Here is a 26,362-nt window from a genome sequence, read left to right as displayed (position 1 = left end):
AAAAATACTGAAAGTAGGTTTGAAAGATAAATAGAAAATGGGAGAATATTTGCATTTTTAAATAGGATACTTCAGAAAATAAATAAATAAAGGACAAGCCTCTCAATTAAAACATGGAAAAAGGATATGAACTTGAATTCACAGAAGAAAAAGCAAATGTCCAGTGACTATAAGAAAATATGCTCAACTTCTGAAGTAAACACAGAAAAAAATGGAACAATTAGATATTCTGTCACATACCAGGTAAGCACTGATTTAAAATTTTAACAAAGCTTGCTATTGGTCAGGTTTTGGGGAAATAGTCACTCTCATAGAATGGTTAGAAAGGCAAACTGGAATAATGTTTTAGGGAGCATATTAGCAGTATTATTAGAAATTTTAAATATGCACACATTTGACTCAAAGTCTATTTTCATGAATGTATCCTAAGAAAACACAAATGTGCAAATATAAAAAAGCATGCCTACCACAACACTACTTATTCTAGCAAAACAACCTGTCCCCAAACCTCCAGATGTCTGGAATCTAATGACTAGCAATATGGAATTTTAAAGTAAATATTCACCAAATATTAACCAGAAATGCCACTATGATGTCTCAAATATACTTAAAGAATTCTTTCTAGGATTTTTGCTTTTATAATTTTAGGAAATGTTTGAGGTTTTTTTTTTCATACAGTGAGTATCTAATTCAGAAGAGAAATAAATAAATCCATTTGCTATTTGAAGAGCAATTATAGGAAAAAAGAATACATGCATTTTTTTCTGCATAATTCTGGAACATAAAGTACTCAGTATAAATTGATGAAAAATGGGTATTAAAATATACTCGAGATTTTTGTTAAAATTCTCTCTGTATTACTGAAAGCATACCAAATCCCTCCTGATCCCAGCTGATTCATTTTATAACACCTGCTGAACCATGATGCTAGTGACTTCATGGAAGAGGTACTTACCCTTCAGGTACTATGGGCTGACAGAGGGTATTTTGCATTATCTTAAACTTAAAAAGTATCATGATTTATAATAACTTGAAAAGTAGTTATGAAGATGGAGGAAAAAAACTTATTTTATCAATTGTATGAAGTTCTTGGGAAATGAATGCCAAACACATGAAAAGAGTTGTTGGTCTAACCTGACAAAAACAAGCAATGGGGAAAGGATTCCCTATTTAATTAATGGTGTTGGGAAAACTGGCTAGCCATATGCAGAAAACTGAAACTGGACCCCTTCCTTACACCTCATACAAAAATTAACTCAAGGTGGATTAAAGACTTAAACGTAAAACCTAAAACCATAAAAACCCTGGAAGGAAACCCTGGCAATACCATTCAGGACATAGGCATGGGCAAAGACTTCATGACTAAAACACCAAAAGCAATGGAAACAAAAGCCAAAATCAACTAATGGGATCTAATTAATCTAAAGAGCTTCTGCACAGCAAGAGAAACTATCCTCAAAGTGAACAGGCAACCTACAGAATAGGAGAAAATTTCTGCAATCTATCCATCTGACATTATACCCAGAATCTACAAGGAACTTAAGCAAAGTTACAAGAAAGAAAAACAGCCCTATCAAAAAGTGGGTGAAGGATATGAACAGACATTTCTCAAAAGAAGACATTTATGCAGCCAACAAACATATGAAAAAAAGCTCATCATCACTGGTCATTAGAGAAATGCAGATCAAAACCACAATGAGATACTATCTCACAACAGTTAGAATGGCGATCATTAAAAAGTCAGGAAACAACAGATGCTGGAGAGGATGTGGGGAAATAGGAATACTTTTACACTCTTGGTGGGAGTGTAAATTAGTTCAACCATTGTGGAAGATAGTGTGGTGATTCCTCAAGGATCTGGAACCAGAAATACCATTTGACCCAGGAATCCCATTACTGGGTATATACTCAAAGAATTATAAATCATTCTACTATAAAGACACATGCACAGGTATGTTTATTGTAGCACTATTTACAACAGCAAAGACTTGGAACCAACCCAAATGCCCATCAATGATAGACTGGATAAAGAAAATGTGGCACATATATACCACAGAATACTATGCAGCCATAAAAAAGAATGAGTTCATGTCCTTTGCAGGCACATGGATCAATCTGGAAATCATCATTCTCAGCAAACTAACACAGGAACAGAAAACCAAACACCACCTATTCTCAATCATAAGTTGGAGTTGAACAATGAGAACACATGGACACAGGGAGGGGAACACCACACCGGGGCCTATCAGGGGATGGGGGACAAGGGGAGGGAGAGCATCAGGACAAATATGTAATGCATGCAGGGCTTAAAACCTAGATGATGGGTTGATGGGTGCAGCTAACCACCATGGCACATGTACACCTATGTAAAAACCTGCACGTTCCGCACATGTCTCCCAGAACTTAAAGTATAATAAAAAAGAATAATTAAAAAAAAAATCGTTTGTCTACTGCCACAATCCCTGGCCCTGCCTGGTGTTGAAATGCCATGATGATGTCTCAGACTTATAGGACTCTTTCTTGGAACTCAAGTATTTCATCTTCTGCCTAGAACTGAATTCCATTGTAAGGTTATTGTACTTGCTACAAACCTAAGAGTCTTTTTCACTCACACCCTCAGTATATATGTAGAGAATTTTAGCTTCCTAATAAATCATTTAAAATTAGTGCTGGGATTACAAGTGTGAGCCACCACACCCGGCCAGTGATTTTTATTCTAACTCCTATACAAATTCACATTTACAGGATCATAGTAGCCTAAGGAATTCAAAACAGTGAAATACCACTGCATTCTACTGTACAACAAATACCTATGCCATTACATAATTTATTATAGGTGAATGTACCTGTTCCTCCTAATGGGGGATGGAGCTTCTAAACCATTTCAGATACAGGGCTACATTCCAAAAATATATACTTCAATCCAGTGTTGGATAAGAGCCTAAATGTTGGATAATATCCTAAATGTTCCCTCAAATAAGAGGGAATTTACATTCTCAAGCCTCCAGATTTCCTGAACAAATAATTCAATGAGTAGATATTCTAGTTAGAAACAACCATATCAGCTAAACAGGTCCCTTCTTCCCTAAAGTGTTTTATGTACTTTGAAGAAGTCATACATGAAAGAAAAGTCAATGTACGGTTAAGATTTAATGTAAGAAACACTGTCTATTACTAGGTAAATATAGCTAAATACAGTTAAAACTTATTCTAAATCTCTAAATTATTATTCCTGTGATTATGCAAACATAAAATAAATCAAATTCTACTAAGTTTAAAGCTTTTTGAAAGTATGGAAGCAAAACAGCTAATTTTACTAAATAAACTATCAAGCCCCATTTAACTGAAGTTATTGCAGCTACTTATTGAGAACTTCCCACATGCTAGGCTGGGTAGATACTTTATGTCATCCAATCTTCCAAGTGACCCCATGCCCCTCTTTTACAGGTGGGGACTAAGGTTAATTATTTCAGTCATTTATTCATTCATCCTTTTTTTTTTTTTTTTTTTTTGAGACGGAGTCTCGCTCTGTCCCCAGGCTGGAGTGCAGTGGTGCGATCTCAGCTCACTGCAAGTTCCGCCTCCCAGGTGCATGCTATTCTCCTGCCTCAGCCTCCCGAGTAGCTGGGACTACAGGCGCCTGCCACCACGCCCAGATAATTTTTTGTATTTTTAGTAGAGACGGGGTTTCACCATGTTAGCCAGGATGGTCTCAATCTCCTGACCTCGTGATTCGCCCGCCTCGGCCTCCCAAAGTGCTGGGATTACAGGCGTGAGCCACCGCGCCTGGCTCATTCATCCTACTGAAAACTAATGTTTGAGCTCCCTGTATGTATTAGGCCCTTCGGTGCTGGAAATACAATGGTGGGCAAAACCAGACTTGGATTCCAGCCCTCATGGACCTTAAAATACAGTGAAAGAGACAGTTATTAATGAAACAATCGCAATTACATGTATAGTTGCACCGGAGAAGGTCATGAGAAAAAAAGGTGGGATTTCACCTAGTCAGAGAAGTTAGAAAAACCTTTCCTGAGAATATGACAACAGGGATTTGAAAGATAAGTAGGCCATCGTGGGCAACATTGTGAGAACTGTCTCTACAAAAAAAAAAAAGTTAATTAGCCAGGCATGGCGGTGGTGCATGCCTGTGGTCTCAGCTACTCAGGAGTCTGAATTAGGAGGACTGCTTGAGCCCAGAAGTTCAAGGCTGCAGTGAGCCAGGATAGGACTACTGCATTCCAGCCTGGGTGACATAGCAAGACCCTGTCTAAAAAAAAGAAAGAAAGAGAATGAAAAGAGAAAGATAAATAAGAGTTAATAAAGCAAATAAGGTTAATAAGAAAAGTGCATCAGGGAATAGCATGTAATAAGGCCCTGTTGCAGGAGAGAGGTGCTTCTGAGCAACTAAAAAGTAGCCTTCATAATTGCAGGGTAGAAAGCAAGAGAGTGTGTAAAAACAGAAAGAAAAGAAAAGAGAAGAGAACTGGTGTAACAGGAGTCTGGTGAGGGAAAACAGCCAGACCAGAGTAGGACCTTGAAGTTGTTTGAAAGACTTGGATCTTTACCTAGAAAGTAATGTGAAGCCAGGGGAGAATCTAAGCAACAGGCAATTGTGATCAGATTCACCCAAAGTGGTCTAGATTGCATCCAAATCCAGCTCTCTTGAACTACCAAAGTCTCTGGAACCTATTATGATATCAAAAGTTAAATCTTGAGCATCTTTTTCTATTAGCAACTACAGTTTAAAAAAAGAAAATAATGATTTTGAAAATCTAATTTCTTTTTCTTTTTTCTTTTTTTTTTTTTTTTTTTGAGACAGAGTGTCTCTCTGTCGCCTAGGCTGGAGTACAGTGGCAGGATCTCGGCTCAATGCAACCTCTGCCTCCTGCATTCAAGCAATTCTGCCTCAGCCTCCCAAGTACCTGGGACTGCAGATGTGTACCACCACGCCTGGCTAATTTTTGCATTTTTAGTAGAGATGGGGTTTCACCATGTTGGCCAGGCTGGTCTTGAACTCCTGACCTCAGGTGATCCATCATCCTCAGCCTCCCAAAGTGCTGGGATTACAAGCATGAAGCACTGTGCCCAGACTGAAGATCTAATTTTTAATTCTGCTCATATATTTATTTTAACACATTTTAGGATATAATGCAAGAAGGTCTCTGTGGTGTAAAATGAGGGTGAGAAGAATACTTACGAAAAGTGCGAGGGGATTTCTCACATACAACATGAACGGCAAACTGTCCACTAATTGACGGCTTCCTTGAGCTATTTTTAAAATGTGTTCTTGAAAGTTAACAGACTGCTAACTTCTTATTTGAAATTACAGTTTAACACTTAATTTTAATTATAAATATAGTCATATCTTTCAAAGTAAAAAGTTTACTTTTACCTACATTCTTTACCCACCCATCATCATCCTGTTTGCTAATTTCTTTGTTATATAGTTTAAAACTAGATGTTCCCTACAGCTTTATTTCCAGTTACCTAACATTTCCATAAAGATTTATTTGTAATTTAATAAGTATTTAATATTTCACCTATTAAAAGTCATAGCCCTGGCTAGACGCAGTGGCTCATGCCTGTAATCCCAGCACTTTGGGAGGCCAAGGTGGGTGGATCACTTGAGGTCAAGAGTTCAAGACCAGCCTGGCCAACATAGTGAAACCCACCTCTAGAAAAAATACAAAAATTAGCCGGACATGGTGACAGGCTAATAGGTAGCCTGTAGTCCCAGCTACTCAGGAGGCTGAGGCAAGAGAATCACTTGAACCCAGGAAGCAGAGGTTGCAGTGAGCTATGATTGTGCCACTGTAATCTAGCCTGGGCGACAAAGCAAGACTCTGTCTCAAAAAACAAAACAAAACAAAATAATCATAGCCTTAACAAACTTGTTTCAGTCACTTTCTAATAATTATGCAAAACACAATGGTAATTTCTAGAACAGCAGTATGACTTAACTTCTGCCATTAAAGAATTCAAAAACTGTGAATTTCCTTTAACAAAATTAAGACTTTAAAATATTATCTTATTTTAATCATACTTTTCTTTTCTTTTTTTTTTTTTAGATGGAATTTCACTCTTGTTTCCCAGGCTGGAGTGCAATGGCACGATCTTGGCTCACCGCAACCTCCGCCTGCCGGGTTCTAGCGATTCTCCTGCCTCAGCCTCCTGAGTAGCTGGGATTACAGGCATGCGCCACCACGCCCAGCTAATTTTTGTATTTTTAGTAGAGACGGGGTTTCACCATGTTGGTCAGGCTGGTCTCGAACTCCCGACCTTAGAGGATCCACCCACCTTGGCCTCCCAAAGTGCTGGGATTACAGGTGTCAGCCACCACACCCGGCCTAATTATACTTCTTAATTTCATTCATTCATTGAAAAGCGTTTATTGAGTGTCTAGTGTCTACAGAGATCGGAGTGAGTGCTTTCTTTTTTTAAGAATGAAATGCTGGGCTGGGCACAGTGGCTCACTCCTGTAAGCCACTGTAAGCTACTTTGGGAGGCTGACACAGAATGATCATTTGAGCCTAGGAATTCAGGACCAGCCTGGGCAACATAATAAGACCTCATGTCTACTAACAATTTAAAAAATTAGCCTGGCGTGGTGGCATGTGACTGTAGTCCCAGCTACTTGTGAGGCTGCGGTGGGAGGATCCCTTGAGCCAGGGAAGTCAAGGTTGCAGTAAGCCATGACCACACCACTGCACATCAGCCTGGGTAACAGAGTGAGACCTGTCAAAAAAAAAAAAAAAAAAGAGAGAGAGAGCAAAGAAAAGAAAAGAAAAGAAAATGAATGAGAGAGTGAAGAATCTTCCTGTTTCAATTCTAGGTTCCAAAGAAGTCCAAGGCAGCCTTGATATATAGTCTCCAGATCCTTGGAGCAGTCTATCCTTTAAAGTTCCATCCAACACAATATGCACAAACAAAGCTGTTTCTACCTACCCCACAATATTCTCAAATGATTCTCTGTAACTTCAAAACACTTCCGTCCAAAGGAACAAACAAACTAAATCTGCATGCAATCATAGTCCGTTTACCAAACTGAACAATTTTGGACTTGATCTGTTAGCGGAGGTTAATTCCGAGCTGGCCGGCAGCCCTGATACTGTGTGGCATCTGCACAGTAAGAATGGCTTAAGTGGAATCTGTTTAACTACATCTTTCTTAGAGAACAGGTTGAACTTCCTATGCCCTTTTGACCAAGTGTCCACATAATAGGAAGTATAAAAGCAAAACCCTCCAACTATTCAGGGGCTAAAATCTTCCAACTGCTACTAATCTTGGCCAGTAATATCCAAATACTAATTTCAATTAATGATTTTTGCTTATATGATCCAGAACATAGGGGATCAAATGTTAAAAACAAACAAAAACAAATAAACCCAGGGCTATTCAGGGAAATGCAGTGAAAGAATGCAATGTCCTCACTGATTAGGTTTTCTCTGCACACATCAGTCCTACAAAGAAGTTTAATCTTCAAACCAAAGGATAAATAAATTGAAAAAAATAATGAGAAAAATCGTGTTGGCCAGTAGAGAAGTTCTGTTTCTGCCTTGCTATAGAACTTCAGTTCACATCAGACCTTGCATAAACTGTAGTCATAATGTGCATGCATCTCACAGGAGTATTCATTAATTAACCAGTAAAAATCACCAGGTGGATCCCAGTTGAATACAAGGCCTCCAGAAAAAACCAGACCCGCAGGAGCCTGGAGCTCAAGGTCGACTCTGCAACACCACCCCTCTTACCCTGAGAGAACCCCAGAGCTTTCCCCCAGTTTAGTTAGGGATAAAGAATATATCTCCAAAGAAGGTTAGATCCAGAGATAACTGTTTCCAGTCCTTCAAGCAATCTAGATAAGAACTCAAGTGGTCTATTTTGAATTCCTTTGCATCTTTTGTTACAGCCACTCCCAATTCCCTTCTAGAGGCATTATCAACAGAATTTGGGAAATTCAAAAGTGAAATGACTAGAGTCACAGTTGTCAAAACAAAAGGTCCATCATTACAAAACCCTTTGTCTCAGGAAGGTCCCTGAAGAGGCCATGCATAGACTAATTTTACTATTGCAACTGGGCTGTTAGGAGAGATAATGGTTGAAAGCCCCAAATTGTTAGTCGTGGAAGCAGCACACACTGTTACATTCTGTGCCATCTTCAAATAGATTGCCTTGGTAATAGAACTAACAAACTAACCAAATAGCTATTCATTCTTTTTCTCAAGAATGTGTGATATCATTGCAATATATCAGTACTAGGACTAAACCTATTAAGGCCAAGTGGTTTGTTCAATCCCAGAAAAACGAGCTACAGTTGCTAAAACATGCACTCTCCCGTTACTACAACATAAATTCAAAGCTTACACCAGCCAGCAAGTGCAATCTTACAAATATCTCACTTCAACTCACTCAACACACCTACTAGCAAAGAAGCATGTCTATTGATGCCTTCAACCAAAGATTGGAAAAAACAAAATGCACATATTTTATGTACTGTCTCATTGAAAAAAGTTGAGATTATAGTTGTAAAATGAAGTAATTATAAATAAATGAACACAGAATATAAAATGAAGCCAGAGATGACAGATCCCAAGTGTGTGACCAGAGTCCTATTTAACGACAAGTACTAGGAAGGTATGTTACTTGGTGAGTATTAGAAACTTGGGGCCAAGCGTGGTGGCTCATGCCTGTAATCTCAGCACTTTGGGAGGCCAAGGTGGGTGGACCGCTTGAGGTCAGGAGTTCGAGACCAGCCTAGCCAACATGGTGAAACCCCATCTCTACTAAAAAAATTACAAAAAATCAGCCGGGCTTGGTGGCGGATACTTGTAATCCCCGCTACTTGGGAGACTGAGGTAGGAGAATCGCTTGAACCCGGGAGGCGGAGGCTGCAGTGAGCCAAGATCGCACCATTGCACTCCACCCTGGGTAATAAGAGGGAAACTCCGTCTCAAAAAAGAAAGAAAGAAAGAAACTTAGAAGTGAGTTATTGGTGCAGCATGGATTTCTGCATTTTCCAGAATTAGATTCTGTATTTTCCAGCATTAGGCAAATGGCAACACCTGTTCATGTGTCAGAGTTGTCTCTCTAGAACGTTCCACAACACAGTTGAAAACAGGTTTGTGTGTGTGTGTGTGTAGTGTTAAGTTTTGCCTTACATTCTATCATACTTCTGAAAGTATCTTCCAAAATTAGTCTCAGTTATAATTTTGGAATGTAACATGAGAATCAGTTTGGGGACACATTACAATAGCTGCACTAGACATTTCATTGTGCATGCATCATACATACACAAAAACATAGTTCCTCTTTTGGATTATAATTCTCTAAACTTTGGAGGCACAATATAGTAGCTTGATACTCTTCAGTCTCTGAAAAAGAGTAACAGTTGCAGTAATTAATATAAAGACTAAGGAGTAAATTAGAAAGAATCCAAAGGGTTCTTGTGTTTATCTTGAACTTAAGTTACAGGTTAAATGTTTTCCCAGTCAGCAAACTGGAGATTGTGAGGAAAGGGGGTGGGAGGAAGAGCTAGATGACATGAGATTCTTTATAGCTCATGGAAGATAAGATATAAATTTCTAGATTTTCCCCTATTAACTCCATAAAAATATAAGGTTCTCTAAACAGCTGGAAGTTCCTGATCTAAATTCCATTGCATGCTTTGATCCCTAACGATGTGTCTTCGCAAAGTTCCTGCAGCGCTGGGAGACAAGCAAGGCACAGATGTCTCCTAAAAAGCCGCCATCGAGTGCAGGAGTTTGAAGAGGCGAAGCGACGGCGTTGCTTTCACCTGCTCTGCTCGAGAGACTTGCTGGCCGCACACCGGCAGCACGTTCCTGCCTAGCCTTTCACAACCAGGCTTTGACCCTCCCAAGCAGACAGGAGGGAAAGCTATCTTCTGTGTCGTTTATATTAATATCTTTGTATTCATTTTAAACCAGCCGGCCTAATGCACACACGTTTTGGAAGGTAACCCAGCCTGTCCGCGTCGTGTCCCGGAGAAGAAAGCAGCCTTAGCCCCGCGCCGGGCGGGCGCCCCCTGGTGGCCAGAGGGGCCGCGAGCGCAGCGGCGCCTGCATTCACCGCCGGCTCAATGGATTCCGGCGTCCGGCGAGCGGCTGTGGCCAGAGAGGCCCAGCTGTTTTGCGCCCGCAGTCCCGGGACGCTCGGGAGCAGGCCGTTGTAGCCTCGTCCACCCTCACCTTAGGGGTCGGGGGACGTAGGCCAGCGCCCGGAAATAACGCATGCCACTTCCCTTGCCATCTCTGGTTCCAAATCCCTAGAGAAAGAGGAGAGCCCTAGAGAAACATGGAGAAGTCAGGGTGAGACCGCAGCGAGGCAGAGAGCGCGCTGGGGACATTCTAGAGCAGGAGCTCAGAAGAAGGCAGCTAGTTCCAGGGTAGCTGCAAATGGATTGGGTTAAAGCTGGACGAGTGAAGCACCATGTTTTCCTAACACTGCTTTCAAGAACACCCCGCATGGGGCAAGATCGCAGGTGCTATTCGGGAATTTTGACCGTACAGGCAGGTACTTCCCTGTAAAGTAAAAGCATTCTGTAAGTCGCTCGACAGAATGCAATATTAGGCGTGTGTATGCGCAAGTTTTAATTTTCCACTGGTGCTCCCACGTGAAGGCACATTTCTTAGTAAATGAACGGCAGCTAGGACAGTGCATATGTATGCATTTTCTATCTTTATTTTTTTTTTTTTGTAAATGGGAAAGAATAGTACACCTTCAACATGGACAACAGAATCTTGAGAAATGTTCTAGGTGGCAAGAAAAGTGGGAAATGAAGGATGACTTTTAGTTAAGGGAAGAAGGAAATCTGCAGTGAGCCAACCCTTCCCTCCCCCCCGCCCCCCCATTTCGGAAACCCATGCTGTCGCCCTGAGTAATCATGTTCCTGTCTATTAATGAATTAAGTTAAAAGGCTTAGACTGTAGACTTTAGCTATTGCATGAAGCAAAATAGTAAGGAAGCTCTTCAAAAAGCCTCCATTCATAGATAACCCCCCTTAAAAATGAAATTCTAATAAACGGAAAAACTACAAGTCGACACAATCAAAAGCAAATCCCAGCAAGAGCAGAAGGTACTTGAAACTCGAATCTGCATTCCGTTCCTCCCGTACAAGGCTCGGCGGTGGGGGAGGCGGTTTGTGCTGGTGCCTGGTGTATAATCGGGTTAATCCAGTAGACAAAGAATAAACCAATAGCCCTCCCACCTCACTTCCCGCTCCCCTTCCCCTCCCCCTTCTTCTCCCCCCGCCCCAGCCCCCGTCACCCGCTCCGCAAAGGGGAACAGAAAAGGGGAGAGGTAGACTTGAAATGGATTCTGGATAAAGTCTTAAAACCTGCAACTTGTTTTTCATGCTAACACTGCGTGGCCCGGATTAGTCTTAAATGTTCATTCCCCTTTCCTGGTGGCAAGGAGAAAGTTCCCTAAGTCAGCTCGAGCCTCTGGCTCGTCCTCATTGCCTCTGGGCAAACCTTAAGGTCAGTGTTTCCTTGAAACTAGATAAACTGACCCTGCAGTGCCCAGCCCGGCCCCGCGGGCGCCCCGCGTGACGGCGCTCGGGCGGCAGGACCGGCCTGGGGACGCGCGGGGCGGCGCGGTTGCCCTTTTGAATGCCTCCTGCGGCTCGGAGCGCTGGCGGGCGCTGGAGTGTGAGTGAATGTAGCCCCGCGGAGCCAATGAGCTGGGACCGGATGCGATATATCCTCTGGGACAACAACTGCTCTGTTCCGCCTCGGAACCACATGACGCCATTTACTGCTGCCGCGGCCGCCGCAGAGCTCCCTGCCTCCTCCGGAAAGGCGAGGGCGCAGGCCAACGGCGAGCCCCCCCCGGGCGGGCCCCAGACCCTCCTCCTCCTCCTCCTCTTCCTCCTCCTCCGCACCCACCGCCCCCGCCTCGGCCTCGCTGCCTCGCCTCCACAACGCCCAGTCTGCACAGCCGAGAGCTGCGCGCCGCAGCGCTAGCGGAGGAGAGGGGCCGGCGGAGCGCGCAGCGCCCAGGCCCCCGCGCCCGCCCGGCCCGGCCCGGCCCGCGCCCCCGCGCCGCCTCCGCTACGACGCGGCTCCGGCCGCACCACTTGGCGATCTGGCTTTAGGTTCTCCGTAAGGCCGTTTTCTTTTCCCATTCGCTCATCTGCCAGGAAAAGGGACTTGCCGTTGGCGCTTCGGCCTCTTGTTCATTGAGAAAAAAGAGGAAATACTCCGCGTGCGCTTGTAGAAGGGGGGTCGTCTCCAGCCCCGAACCCCGGAGTGTTCATCAGCGGGGAATTTGGCTCCGAATTCTCTTTTTTTCTCCCGCCGATTGCTCGGAAGTTGGTCTGAAGCAGAGGTTGGAAAGGAAAAAAGTTTGCATCGAGACTGGATTTATTTGCACATCGCAGAAAGAAGAGAATCCAAGGGAGAGGGGTTGGTGCAAAGCCGCGATCACGGTGAGGCACGTTTGGCTCTTCCCCTCCTGGCGCCGCGGCCGGCGCGTTGTGGGCAACATGGAGTAGGTGCAGCCGGACCAGGAGTTGGGTCCGTCTCTCCCCGAGCCTCCCTTTCTCAAATCCCGCAGGGTCTTCGCGAGGATCCGGGGCGCTCCCCGCGGACCTGCCTCGCCCGGGGCTTGGGCTCGGCCTGCCTCTGCGGGGACTTCTGTATGCACCCCGTGCAGTGTCCCCGACAGGCGACCCCGCGCGCCCGCGCTCTAGGGGGTTGGGACGGAGGACAGCTAGCCTGAAGTCTGCTCCCAGCCGTGCACTGGCCGCGAATTCGGCGCTGAGAGCGGGAGAGGGAGAGAAAAACACTTTGTATTTTCCAGGTTGCCTTTGCAGGCGACCGCATTTCTAACCTGTTCCTCCTCTTGGTGGAAGGCAAAGTCCAGGGAGAGGCTGCCCTAGGCGGGGCGCTGGTGGGGCTGGGGGACACAGGTTGCCCGCCTCGGGGGCAGGAGACCCCCAGGGTGAGAAAAAGGCAGGGTGCCGGGTGGAGGGAGTGCCCACCTCTGCTCCGTGTGGACGGTCTAGCCCGGAGCGGGTGGGAGCGTCGCCTTGCCTGGCGCCGGGTCTCTGCGGTTCGGAAGTGCAGCTCTCTCTCTTCCGTTCTTCGTGGTCAGCCTGGGTCACACTTATTTTATTTTTGGAAGCTCGGGCTGACCCAGCGCAGGAAGAAAGTCATCAAGCGGTCGCGATCATTTTCCATTACCTGAAAGTAGGTGGCAAAAGAGGCAATTTTTTATTTCCTTTTGTTGTTGTTGTTGCTGTGTTTTAATTTGGATTCTTGTGTGTTTTTTACAAAGCAGTTTCTGTGTCCGTTTGCCCCACCCTAGAGCTGAAGTTCTTTTCCCCTAATCCTCAGTCTGATCACACACTGTTCTTAATGGGGGTTTCAAAGCACTTTCAAAGGGGAGGGGGGACTGGGAAAGAGAAGAGGGGCGGAGGTAGGGAGTCCAGCTTCGAAGAAGGAGGCCAGGGATCGGATCGGCAGAAATCACTTAAAAAATAAAAACAAAAAAGCCCCCTTTTATTTCAAAGATGCTACTTTGACTGCAAGCAAATCTGTACCGAAAGTTTACAGCTCCGGGAGCTGGGTCCTGCGCGCCCGGAGTGAGCAGTGGGACCCTGGAAAATGCCCTTTTTAAAAAAAGCCATTTTTCTTTCACTTTAAGAAATATGATATCTTTTTTTTTTTCTCTCGACCCAAAAGGAGATAGGCGTGTGCAGATTACAGGCAATGCCCCCTTCGGTCAGTGCAGCGTGGAGTCGCTGTGTGTGCGTGGGTTGGACTTGTGCGTCCTGGCTGCGTGTCTCAGGCAGGGCTTTCGTGCTCGCAGTGTCGGGGTGGGAAACCTGTGCCGGATGTCCGAGGGGCTTTGCAGAAAGCCTGGCAGTGGGCGGCGTGACCTCTGCCTGGGGGCGGAGTGGCTCCTTGGGGCTGGAAGGCAGTTCTTTTGAGTTGGGGGAGATCTTAGCTGGGGAGAGGGAGGCGGGGGAAGTGTGCTCCTGCATTTCGTGACACGTACCCTTCGGAGGCGCCCGCGGCCCCCGCCTGTCTGAGTCTGGGGATCGTAAGCAGGGGGGCAGCCTGGCCCATGGACAGCGTCAGTCCGCCTGGAGAAACTCCCCTGGGGATCGGCTGTGTCCCACCTGCTGGGGACGGTGTTGGGGCACAGAGAGGCGATAAACTAAGTGAAAGCAAAGGGCAGCGTTGTCTTCTGCCATTCTTTTGGAGGTGAGGAGATCCGGTTTCCAGCACTGCCTTGCTCCGAATTGGGAGACGTTTGTCACCTGCCTTGTTCGCTGTGGCCTCTATTCTAAAGAGCGGAGATCGGATAAAGGTCCACTTTTGCCTGTTTTATACTTTTTATTGTCATATAGGCTTGGGAAAGGGGGTGATCGTTTTGAAATTGAAGAAGGACTGCAGTTTAAGGAATTCCTTGACAGAATGCTAGATACGAAATGTGACATTTGAATTTTTAAAACGCTTTTCTGGTTATTATCACTTCGTTGGTGTTCTCAATTAGCAGGGAGAACAACCTTTTAGCTGCAGAATCTAAGGTGGTGTTCTAGGCTATCAGACTGTAAAATACTTAATTCTTAAGTTGTTGAGAAGTTGAAAATAAATTCTTGTCTTCTTGTTGTTAAGTTTGCTTTAATGTGTTTCTGGCACCTAATAGGATTTGATTTGCTTTTAGTTCTATAACTTTGTGCTACTATACAATTAATAAAAAATGGCATGATTGTTGTAGAATTTGGGTATTTACTTTTTTGCATGCCATATTCATTCTACCTGGTTTGAAAAAGTTACAGAATGCCGTATACGTCACAGTTAAAGTGTTTGATGTAAAAGTAAAAATTAAGAACCAAGAAAGAATCTTCTAGGTTGCATTATTAACGCTTAAGGCAAAAATGACTATGACAAATGGAAACCTATTTCAAATTTTGAAAGGATTTTCAACTTTTGAAAACATTGGTAGCAGTGTTATATTCCAGCAATACTTCCTTGCGATTTTTACGTTGAACCTGAACCTTACAAATTGTATGTTTCTTTGAATAAGGAATTCTTACTTAAGTGACTCAAAGATCAGCTTTGTATTGTTGTACATCACAGGATTACAGAATTGTCAGTAGCCCGCCGTAATTTTTACTTTTGGGTACATGCGTTGTTGATCATATGGCTAATACCTCCCTACTGCCATTCCATTTCAAATCCTGTTTCTCTAGGGAAAGTGGGAAGTGAGGAGTCAATTCAGGTGGGTGGAGAGTGGGAAGTATCTTAGAGTATCAACCGTTCTTTCCTCTTGGCTTCCTCAGGAGTTCAGATGTGTTCTAAGCCTGCTGGAGTGACCACACTTCCAAGACCTGATGGAGGCCAGAGCTCAGAGTGGCAACGGGTCGCAGCCCTTGCTGCAGACGCCCCGTGACGGTGGCAGACAGCGTGGGGAGCCCGACCCCAGAGACGCCCTCACCCAGCAGGTACATGTCTTGTCTCTGGATCAGATCAGAGCCATCCGAAACACCAATGAGTACACAGAGGGGCCTACTGTCGTCCCAAGACCTGGGCTCAAGCCTGCTCCTCGCCCCTCCACTCAGCACAAACACGAGAGACTCCACGGTCTGCCTGAGCACCGCCAGCCTCCTAGGCTCCAGCACTCGCAGGTCCATTCTTCTGCACGAGCCCCTCTGTCCAGATCCATAAGCACGGTCAGCTCAGGGTCGCGGAGCAGTACGAGGACAAGTACCAGCAGCAGCTCCTCTGAACAGAGACTGCTAGGATCATCCTTCTCCTCCGGGCCTGTTGCTGATGGGATAATCCGGGTGCAACCCAAATCTGAGCTCAAGCCAGGTGAGCTTAAGCCACTGAGCAAGGAAGATTTGGGCCTGCACGCCTACAGGTGTGAGGACTGTGGCAAGTGCAAATGTAAGGAGTGCACCTACCCAAGGCCTCTGCCATCAGACTGGATCTGCGACAAGCAGTGCCTTTGCTCGGCCCAGAACGTGATTGACTATGGGACTTGTGTATGCTGTGTGAAAGGTCTCTTCTATCACTGTTCTAATGATGATGAGGACAACTGTGCTGACAACCCATGTTCTTGCAGCCAGTCTCACTGTTGTACACGATGGTCAGCCATGGGTGTCATGTCCCTCTTTTTGCCTTGTTTATGGTGTTACCTTCCAGCCAAGGGTTGCCTTAAATTGTGCCAGGGGTGTTATGACCGGGTTAACAGGCCTGGTTGCCGCTGTAAAAACTCAAACACAGTTTGCTGCAAAGTTCCCACTGTCCCCCCTAGGAACTTTGAAAAACCAACATAGCATCATTAATCAGGAATATTACAGTAATGAGGATTTTTTCTTTCTTTTTTTAATACACATATGCAACCAACTAAACAGTTATAATCTTGGCACTGTTAATAGAAAGTTGGGATAGTCTTTGCTGTTTGCGGTGAAATGCTTTTTGTTCATGTGCCGTTTTAACTGATATGCTTGTTAGAACTCAGCTAATGGAGCTCAAAGTATGAGATACAGAACTTGGTGACCCATGTATTGCATAAGCTAAAGCAACACAGACACTCCTAGGCAAAGTTTTTGTTTGTGAATAGTACTTGCAAAACTTGTAAATTAGCAGATGACTTTTTTCCATTGTTTTCTCCAGAGAGAATGTGCTATATTTTTGTATATACAATAATATTTGCAACTGTGAAAAACAAGTTGTGCCACATTACATGGCACAGACACAAAATATTATACTAATATGTTGTACATTCGGAAGAATGTGAATCAATCAGTATGTTTTTAGATTGTATTTTGCCTTACAGAAAGCCTTTATTGTAAGACTCTGATTTCCCTTTGGACTTCATGTATATTGTACAGTTACAGTAAAATTCAACCTTTATTTTCTAATTTTTTCAACATATTGTTTAGTGTAAAGAATATTTATTTGAAGTTTTATTATTTTATAAAAAAGAATATTTATTTTAAGAGGCATCTTACAAATTTTGCCCCTTTTATGAGGATGTGATAGTTGCTGCAAATGAGGGGTTACAGATGCATATGTCCAATATAAAATAGAAAATATATTAACGTTTGAAATTAAATTGAGCTGTTTTGTCTTCTTTTATCTTTTGTTTCTTTCAAGTGTAAGAAACTACATTTTATGTTAAGGGTAACATTTTAATGAAATAGTTAATCACTTGTCTATAGAATTATTTTATGATTGCTGCTTTAAAGTAAGCTGGATTTGATGATTTTTCAGAGACAATTCTAGCAATCAAGAGAACAACATTTAACTTACTATCTGTACTTATATGGGAGCTGATTTTAGCTATATCATTGTTCTTGTTCCTCCCCCCCCTTTTTTTTTTGCAGATTATCTGACTTGTGTTTGTTCTGCAGAGGTTTTTTTTTGTTTTTTTGTTTTTTTAAATCTTTGATTCAGGAGACTTTCCTTAAAAATTAACAGTTAAGCTTTTTCTTTATATACAGTATCAAGGATTAATTCCATGAGGATAATTCAAAACTAGTGAAATGAGTTTAGCTCAATAAACATTTATTGAATGTCACCTGTGTCTCAGACATGCAGTATTCACAGATCAGTTCTTAAAATTAAGGCCAAAAATATTTTCTTGACTTAGCTGATCGTGGCAGTGTTTTTTCCAGTCTATTTAATTTTTGACTCTGAAACATCACCATTTTACCTAATTCCTTATGTTAGAAAAGACATGAAAAATAGAACTTGCTTTGATTCTGGTATTTGGTATCATAAAATTTGATCTGATATTGGTCTTACTCAAGACAAAGAAGGCCAATTTAAGGCCCTGACTTATTCAATCAGATTATTCAGAAAATTGTTGCTCTGGGAAAAAGATGCAGCATGAGAGTCAGTGTGCTTGGAGCTGTCTTTTAGAAGCAAAGGTACAGCAAGCTGCTGCAAGCCCATCTTGACAAATACTAGGTTTTAAGTCACTTGATTAGTCACTTTGTGGCTGATTTTTTTTTTTTTTTCCAAAAGTTTGTACTTTTGCTGCCAAGAGTCATCGGAAGTCTAGAAAATAATTTATCTGTCATTATTGTTTAATCTCTTGTTTCCTGTTCTGAGGCTCCTTAGTACAGGTTGTCTTCTGTTTTGTTTTTTAAAATTGGCTTTCAAGGAACTATATAGCCTCCTACATTAAGACATTGCTCTAAGGACCTTCAATTTCCTCTGACTTCCTCTAAGAAACATAGTTAACTTAGAAATGATTTAAGCTTCAACTTTGAGTAACTGAATGTTTCAATTCTAACACTCTTAAAACGTCACCCTGGTGGTCTAAGGAAGAATTCCGTTGCTGGAGAATAGGGTAGGGTTTCTTATTCATTATGTAGTTTTCAAGATGTGTAAAGCACAAAAATTTTGACTGATTAGCTTTGTTCATCAAAAACTGCCATGTGCATTGACAGAGCTCTTTTTGGTATAAAAATTGTGAGTTAAATATTTTTTTTCACCGCATAAGTGGCTTTCAAAGTATTCTTAGACATATTGCATCAGATGTCATTGTTTATTGAAAAAGTAAGAACCTCTTCCCATAGTTACTGAGTCAGAATCTGATGGTGTGGCCTAGAAATTAGCATTTTTAATCATTCTACAAGTGATTATGTGCAGTGTGGCAACTACTGACCTAGGAATTGCTTTCTAACTTGGTTTTCTTTTTTTTTTTTTGAGACAGAGTCTCGCTCTGTCGCCCAGGCTGGAATGCAGTGGCGCGATCTCGGCTCACTGCAAGCTCCGCCTCCCGGGTTCACGCCATTCTCCTGCCTCAGCCTCCCGGCTAGCTGGGACTACAGGTGCCCGCCACCACGCCCGGATAATTTTTTTGTATTTTTAGTAGAGACTAGGTTTCACCGTGTTAGCCAGGATGGTCTCGATTTCCTGACCTCGTGATCCGCCCGCCTCGGCCTCCCAAAGTGCTGGGATTACAGGCGTGAGCCACCGCGCCCGGCCTCTAATTCAGTTTTTTAATGGGCTCTGATCTCTAAAGTATAACTCATTGGTTTGAATATTGAGCATAAAGTGATAGTCAACTGAAATTTGAAGAGGATTTGAATTAAGTATATTAAGTCCTATGAAAATAATTTGTTTAAAGATAAATAAGAAAATTGGAGCCCAGGCATGGTGGCTCACGCCTGTAATCCCAACACTTTGGGAGGCTGAGGCAAGTGAATCACTTGAGGTCAGGAGTTTGAGACCAACCTGGCCAACATGATGCAACCCCGTCTCTACTAAAAATACAAATTAGTGGGCATGGTATCAGGCACCTATAATCCCAGCTACTTGAGAGGCTGAGGCCGGAGAATTGCTTGAACCTGGGAGGTGGAGGTTGAAGTTAGCCAAGATCGTGTCACTGCACTGTAGCCTGGACGACAGAGTAAGACTCTGTCTTAAAAAAAAAAAAAAAAAAAGAAAATTGGATTTTTCAAGAAGCTTCCAACTAACCTGTTAAATGTTGACTTTATCTATATACCAGCATAGAATTAATTTTCAAAATATGGAAGATTAAATATTTATGTCTAATAGATTAAAAGCAACTGGCACTCATTCACTGCATTAAAAATAATTTTTTATTTTTATTTTTATTTTTTGAGACGAAGTCTTGCTCTGTAACCCAGGCTGGAGTGCAGTGGCGTGATCTCAACTCACTGCAACCTCTGCCTGCCGGGTTCAAGAGAGTCTCCTGCTTCATTTCAGCCTCCTGAATAGCTGGGATTACGGGTGCGCACCACCATGCTCGGCTAATTTTTGTATTTTCAGTAGAGATAGGGTTGCACTATGTTGGTCACGCTGGTCTTGAACACCTGACCTCAGGTGATCTGCCCACCTCAGCCTCCCAAAGTGCTGAGATTACAGGCATGAGCCACCGCACCCAGCAATTTTGTTTATTTTTTAGGTTATTATTTTTTGAGGCAGAGTTTTGCTGTGTTGCCCAGACTGGAGTGCAGTGGTGGGATTTTGGCTCACTGCAACCTCCGCCCCCCGGGTTCAAGCCATTCTCCTACCTCAGCCTCCCAAGTAGCTGGGACTACAGGGGCACGCCACCATGCCTAGCTAATTTTTGTACGTTTAGTAGAGATTGTGTTTTGCCATGTTGACCAGGCTGGTCTCGAACTCCTGATCTCAGGTGATTCATCACACTTGGCCAAAAATAACTGTTTTAATGTTGCAAATTATCTCACTTGGGAAAAAATATGGAGGAATAACCTCAATTTCTTAATCTCTATTTAAAGTTCATGAAAAATTATAACATGATAAATTTGTAATCCAATGGCCATTATTTTGATGTGATAGAGTAAAAGTATGATGATAATGCAAACATAACTGCTAAGCATTTAGGGGAATTTTAATCATTTTTGTGGTTTCTTGCTTTTTAATTTTTTTTAAACCTGTGGATGCTCTATATTTGAGATTCATATAAGAATGACAACTTGATTGTTGTTACTTAAAACATTCATTTATGTGTTTTGAGGAGGAGATTTTAATGCCCTGCCAAATTTCTGCCATGTTGTAGCTTGCTCTGGGGATTGTCTGTGAAAGAAGAAAGCCAAAACCCAGGCAAGTAATCCCAACCGAACTTTTTGCATAACTTCTTTCTTCAGTATACTTCTGTCTCAAGGACTACTTGACTCCAGGATATGTAAGTTAAGGTACTGATGATGTCAGATAAATGAATTTGCTCTTGCACAGTGCTGTAAGGTATTTGATAGGCAGTTGATGGGTTTGATGTAATTTATTAACTTTTAAGCATTTAGGTCAAAATTTTCAAAGGTTTAATGGTTTTAGAGTTTCACTTGAAGTCATACCCACAATTGGCCATTTGTCTTCCTCTCCTAAATGTGCACAAGGACCAGGGTATAAACACAGAAGTTTCAACTTTGAAAATGGGCTGAATTTGTACAGCTCAAAAACAGGTCTGTCAACTTGTGGAGAATATTTTACATTATTTTCATGAAGAAAACATATAATAGTAGGTTATTAACTAGTCACGTCATTATTGTATCAGTATCCAGTCTCTGGTTTGCAATATCCGTTAAGGCAAAAGTCATGTTAATTTCTATTTTAATTTGGTCTAATGCCTCACTTCTTTATGACATACTAAGGGTGGGTCTCCATTGAGTGGAGATCAGATTAGAATTTTAACAAGGCCTATCTGATTTGACATAAAACTGATCATCAGAGTAAAGCTATACATCTGGAGTATTTCATCATGGGTTTGGCCATTCACAAGAGGATAAGAGTAAGACTGTATATGTCCTATACTGTAGATTTTATTTGTACGCCACACTGCCACTCCCTTTTCACCGCAAGAGACAACTGTGTGAATAATGAGAGGCAAAATGTGAATACCGCTGATGATACTGCACCTCTGGTCAAAATTTAACTTAATACATTCATTTAATTTACAATCAAAGAAGAAAAAAGGGAGATAGAAATATAGCAAAAGAGGAAAAAAGTAACATTTAAACTTTTTTCCATGCCTAGCAAATATTTTACATTTTTATTTAATACTACATTTTGATTGACTTAAATAATTTTTAAAAGTCAATCTTATTTGGCAACTCATACTTTTTTTTTTTTTAAATAAACTGTTAAAGGAGATTAGAAAGAAGCCTTGGCCTCTGGCTTGGCTAGATGAGACATGTAAGGCTTCAGCATCACTTATGAATTTATTTCTCAAAACAGTTGCTAATACACAGAGAAGAATAAATAATTTGACTTAATACAAGGACTCACTTGGAAGAGAATTTGGGCACAGAAATATAAATTTGGCATTTCAACCTAGTTTTTGGATGCCTACTGCTTACAAATTACTGGGCTAGTTGATCTAATGCAAAAGGAAAGCGGTAGCAACTCTAATGCAAGACAGGACTTAGAAGCACAAGCAAGATGCTATGAGAGTGCAGAAATTGAGGGAAACGTTGATGCATTCTCGTTAGTTGGTTTGATCACCATGTCTTTGCAATGGTTTCAGATACTTAAATACCTCAAGAGTTTTTGCTAAGACAGTTGCAACAGAATTAGCATCACTCATTAAATAAAACTATGCTCACCATCCCATATCCACATCCTAAAATGAATTGTAGAGGTGTTTAATGAATATGTGAACAACTACATGTTGCTATGTTCATTCTTTTTTTTTTTTTTTTGGAGATGGAGTTTTGCTCTTCTTGCCCAGGGTGGAGTGTAGGGGCATGATCTCAGCTCACTGCAACCTCCACCTCCTGGGTTCAAGTGATTTTCCTGCCTTAGCCTCTTGAGTAGCTGGGATTATAGGCATGTGCCACCACACACGGCTAATTTTGTATTTTTAGTAGAGACGGAGTTTCTCCATGTTGGTCAGGCTGGTCTCGAACTCCTGACCTCAGGTGATCTGCCCGCCTCGGCCTCCCGAAGTGCTGGGATTACAGGCGTGAGCCACTGCGCCCAGTCGCTATGTTTATTCTTAATTTTAAGATTCATGACTCACTAAAACCTTCCCTTAAAAAAATACAAATAAAAAAATACTTTTTCAAGATGTAGAACTAAGAAACAAGTTGAAAAGATCTGTCTATTCTTGTTCTTCCAGTTCTTGCTGGAATTTACCTTTTGCCATTAACCCATAGTTTTAGCTTGCTTCTGAACCTAGAGAAGGATGAATTGGAAATAATCAAGTTAGGGGGGCAAAAAAAAAAAAAAAAAAGTGTAAATGATATTGTGAAAAGAAGTGGTTGAGCTTTGGAGCAATTCTGCCCTTGCCAAAAAATACCCGAGACCTGGCTGCTCAGGCTCACATGGCTCTCAAAACCTATGTGACCCTCTCCAGTTCCTAGGCCAATGCAACTTTCATTTTTGGAATAGTTTTTGCTCCAAATAAAATCTAGTTTATTGACTTGCACCAATAGTGTTTACAGTCAAGCAGGGTTCCAATAAATATCATGTTTGTATCATCTCTCATTTCTCCAGATTCCTAGTAGGCATAGTGCACCCATCCTGGCCTCAAACGCAGATTTCCTCCTCCAAAGTAGTCATAAAATAGCCAAAATAGATCTGTAGCTACTCACACTAGAAGGCCGCTCCTGAGTTTCCTATTAGAAAGTCATGTTTATAAGTTCAGAACAGCATTTAAGTTTGCATATCTAGGCTGGGTGTGGTGACTTATGCCTGTGATCCCAGCACTTTGGGAGGCTGAGGCCGGCGGATCACAAGGTCAGGAGGTTGAGACCAGTCTGGCCAACATAGTGAAACCCCGTCTCTACTAAAAATACAAAAAATTAGCCGAGTGTAGTGGTGTGTGCCTGTAATCCCAGCTATTCGAGAGGCTATTCGGGAGGCTGAGACAGGAAAACTCGGGAGGTTGCAGTGAGCTGAGATCATGCCATTGCACTCCAGCCCAGATGACAGTGCAAGACTCTGCCACAAAAACAAAACAAAACAAAACAAAAAATTTGCATATCTAATGGCCACTGTGAACATTATAAAATGTAGTGACCAAGCAGCCTAGCATGTATCAAGCAATAGCACATACAAAGCCTTTGGATAAATTTAGTACCTGCTCTGTTGGCAAAGCTAATGGCTAGGATGCCCCAAGAGATGTTTGTCTCTGACACATGACTCTAGTAGTGAGTAACTGACTCCAGGAACATGGGCAACCACACAATCAACATTTGCATTTAGGTCTTGATGTCACCTGGACTCTGACCTACACCCTTAGGATAGAGCCTAATTGATTTAGTTTTGTTTGAACTGTAAGTGTAAGCTTAAACTTTGGAAATACTGAAAATATGAATTATTTTACAGAGTACTGGTTTACTTCAAACCATCTGTGAAAAGTCACATGATGTGACTCTGATAATGTGTCATCTGTTTCTTTGCCCTTTTACATGAACAACCAAAACTATAGGCCCAGAGTGTAATTACTTGTCACTAATTTAGTATTTATTGTGTATCTTCAGTGTAAAAGGTATTATGGTAGATAGGAAAAAAGCATTCGTTAGATCTATGACTATGAACAAGCAAATGAGGAATGATTGCTCATGACCCTTTGGAAGCTGATTATCTAGGAATTAGATTATAAATCATAGAAAATGACTGGTAGCCGGCTGGGTGCAGCAGCTCACGCCTGTAATCCCAGCACTTTGGGAGGCCAAGGTGGGATCACAAGGTCAGGAGTTTGAGACCAGTCTGGCCAACATGGTGAAACCCCATCTTTACTAAAAATACAAAAATTAGCCAGGCATGGTGGCAGGCGCCTGTAGTCCCAGCTACTCAGGAGGCTGAGGCAGGAGAATCACTTGAACCCGGGAGGCAGATGTTGCAGTGAGCCAAGATCGCACCACTGCACTGCAGCCTGGGTGACAGAGCAAAACTCCAACTAAAAAAAAAAAAAAAAAAAAAAGACTGGTAGAATTGTCTGCTTCCTGCCTTGGGTGATTTGACCCGGCAGGGGACATTTGTCGAAGTCTGAAGACATTTTTGGTTTTCACTACTGGGGGCTGGAGTGGGAAACGACTGGCATCTAGTGGGTATAGGCCAGGGATGCTGCTAAACATCCTACGATACCCAGGACAACCCTCCGTAACAAGAATTATCAAGCCCAATATCCCAATAATGCTTAATTCGAGAAACCCTGCTGTAGCTGGGCGTGAGGGGCTTATTCCTGTAATCCCAGTGACAGGAGGACTGCTTGAAGCCAGCAGTTTAAGATTAGCTTGGGCACATAGAAAGACCCTGTCTTTAAAAAATATAATATTTAAAAATTAGCCAGGCAGGGCCGGGCGCGGTGACTCACGCCTGTAATCCCAACACTTTGGGAGGCTGAGGCAGGCGGATCACCTGAGGTTAGGAGTTCGAGACCAGCCTCAACATGGAGAAACCCCGTCTCTACTAAAACTACAAAATTAGCTGGGCATAGTGGTGCATGCTTGTAATCTCAGCTACTCGGGAGGCTGAGGCAGGAGAATTGCTTGAACCCGGGAGGCGGAGATTGCGGTAAGCCGAGATCGTGCCATTGCACTCCAGCCTGGGCAACAAGAGCGAAACTCCGTCTCAAAAAAAAAAAAAAAAAGAAAGAAAGAAAGAAAAAAAAAAATTAGCCAGGCATAGTGGCATGCATCTGTAGTCCTAGCTATTAGGACTACATGTGAAAAATTTTTCTATCAGAAAAATGATCTGTATCTGTAAAATATGTATGTCCAATGCACGTGCTTTCCTATAGTGCTTTAAGTTCATTAGCCTTGGAGACAAGCCCCTGTGCAAATGCCCTTCTCTGTTACTTGTTAGCTAATACTTAAGAGGCTGAAGTGGGAGGATCACCTGAGCCCAGGAATTTGAGGTTATGGTGAGTATAAGACAGAACAAGACCCCCTCTCTGAAAAAGAAAAGAAAAAAAAGAAAAGAAATAAACCTGCCACAGAGAAAGCTGAGAGAGTAGTGAGGAGAAGGTAATATATTCATATATCCTTCCGATACACGGCAAGAAATGCTGTGGGCTGTGTGAGAGAAAGAGGTCAAAGGACAGGTGGAGATTACTGTGACCATAACTTTGGAATTTCCATTCTAAGTGCTAAGTCTCTAAAATTCTATGAGAAAAGGGGGCCAGGCGTGGTGGCTCACGCCTGTAATCCCAGGCTGAGGCAGGCGAATCACTAGGTCAGGAGTTCGAGACCACCCTGGTCAACATGATGAAACCGCATCTCTACTAAAAATACAAAAATCAGCCGAGTGTGGCGGCACACGCCTGTAATCCCAGCTACTCGGGAGGCTGAGGCAGGAGAATCGCTTGAACCTGGGAGGCGGAGGTTGCAGTGAGCCGAGATCGTGCCATTGCACTCCAGCCTGGGCAATAAGAGCAAAACTCCGTCTCAAAAAAAGAAAGAAAAGAAAAATGACCTGTGTCTGTAAAATATCAATATATGTCCAATACACCTACTTTCCTATAGTGCTTTAAGTTCATTAGCCTTGGTGACAAGCCCCTGTACAAACGTCCTTCTCTGTTACTTATTAGCTGTGTGGCCAAAGGCAAGTTACTCAACTTTCCCAAGCCTAACGTCTTCATCTGAGAGATAATACTTCCTGCTCGAAAGGTTACTGTGAAGGCTGAAGAGATGTGCGTGAAATATTAGCCTTTGTGATTGGTACAAAGTAAGTACTAAAGAAATAGTAACTCTAACTTATTTCAGTTGAATTCCACCCCCTATCAGTTCCCCTTGTCAGGCACAGTTTTAAATACTGAAGGTATAAGACATCGTCTGCCTTGCTGGAAGTTGTCTGTAGGACAACTACATACGTATTTACTATAGAGTATAAGAAACATGATAAAAGACTTAAAATACATATGAAGGGGAAGTGACTAACTCTAT

The 26,362-nt window shown here is 42.6% G+C and overlaps 1 protein-coding gene across 4 annotated transcripts; it reads left to right on the top strand.

The window, feature by feature from the left end:
- The first annotated feature begins 12,306 nt into the window (after positions 1–12,306).
- SPRY2 (sprouty RTK signaling antagonist 2) lies at positions 12,307–17,091 on the top strand. Of its 4 annotated transcripts, none has more exons than XM_003825255.5 (2): positions 12,307–12,445; positions 15,311–17,091. In XM_003825255.5, exon 2 carries the CDS (start codon positions 15,362–15,364, stop codon positions 16,307–16,309), a length of 948 nt encoding a protein of 315 aa, XP_003825303.1. In that variant the 5' UTR covers positions 12,307–12,445; positions 15,311–15,361; the 3' UTR covers positions 16,310–17,091. The 4 variants fall into 4 exon arrangements, with proteins under 4 accessions (XP_003825303.1, XP_057155586.1, XP_057155584.1 ...); XM_057299603.2 differs by lacking the exon at positions 12,307–12,445 and adding an exon at positions 12,844–13,208; XM_057299601.2 differs by lacking the exon at positions 12,307–12,445 and adding an exon at positions 12,844–14,334.
- The last annotated feature ends 9,271 nt before the right edge of the window (positions 17,092–26,362 follow it).

This window comes from Pan paniscus, chromosome 14, assembly GCF_029289425.2.
Source record: "Pan paniscus chromosome 14, NHGRI_mPanPan1-v2.0_pri, whole genome shotgun sequence".
Taxonomy (NCBI): Eukaryota; Metazoa; Chordata; class Mammalia; order Primates; family Hominidae; genus Pan; species Pan paniscus.
The sequence above is the reverse complement of the archived record's forward strand: the minus strand, read 5'-3'. Positions and strand labels throughout refer to the sequence as shown.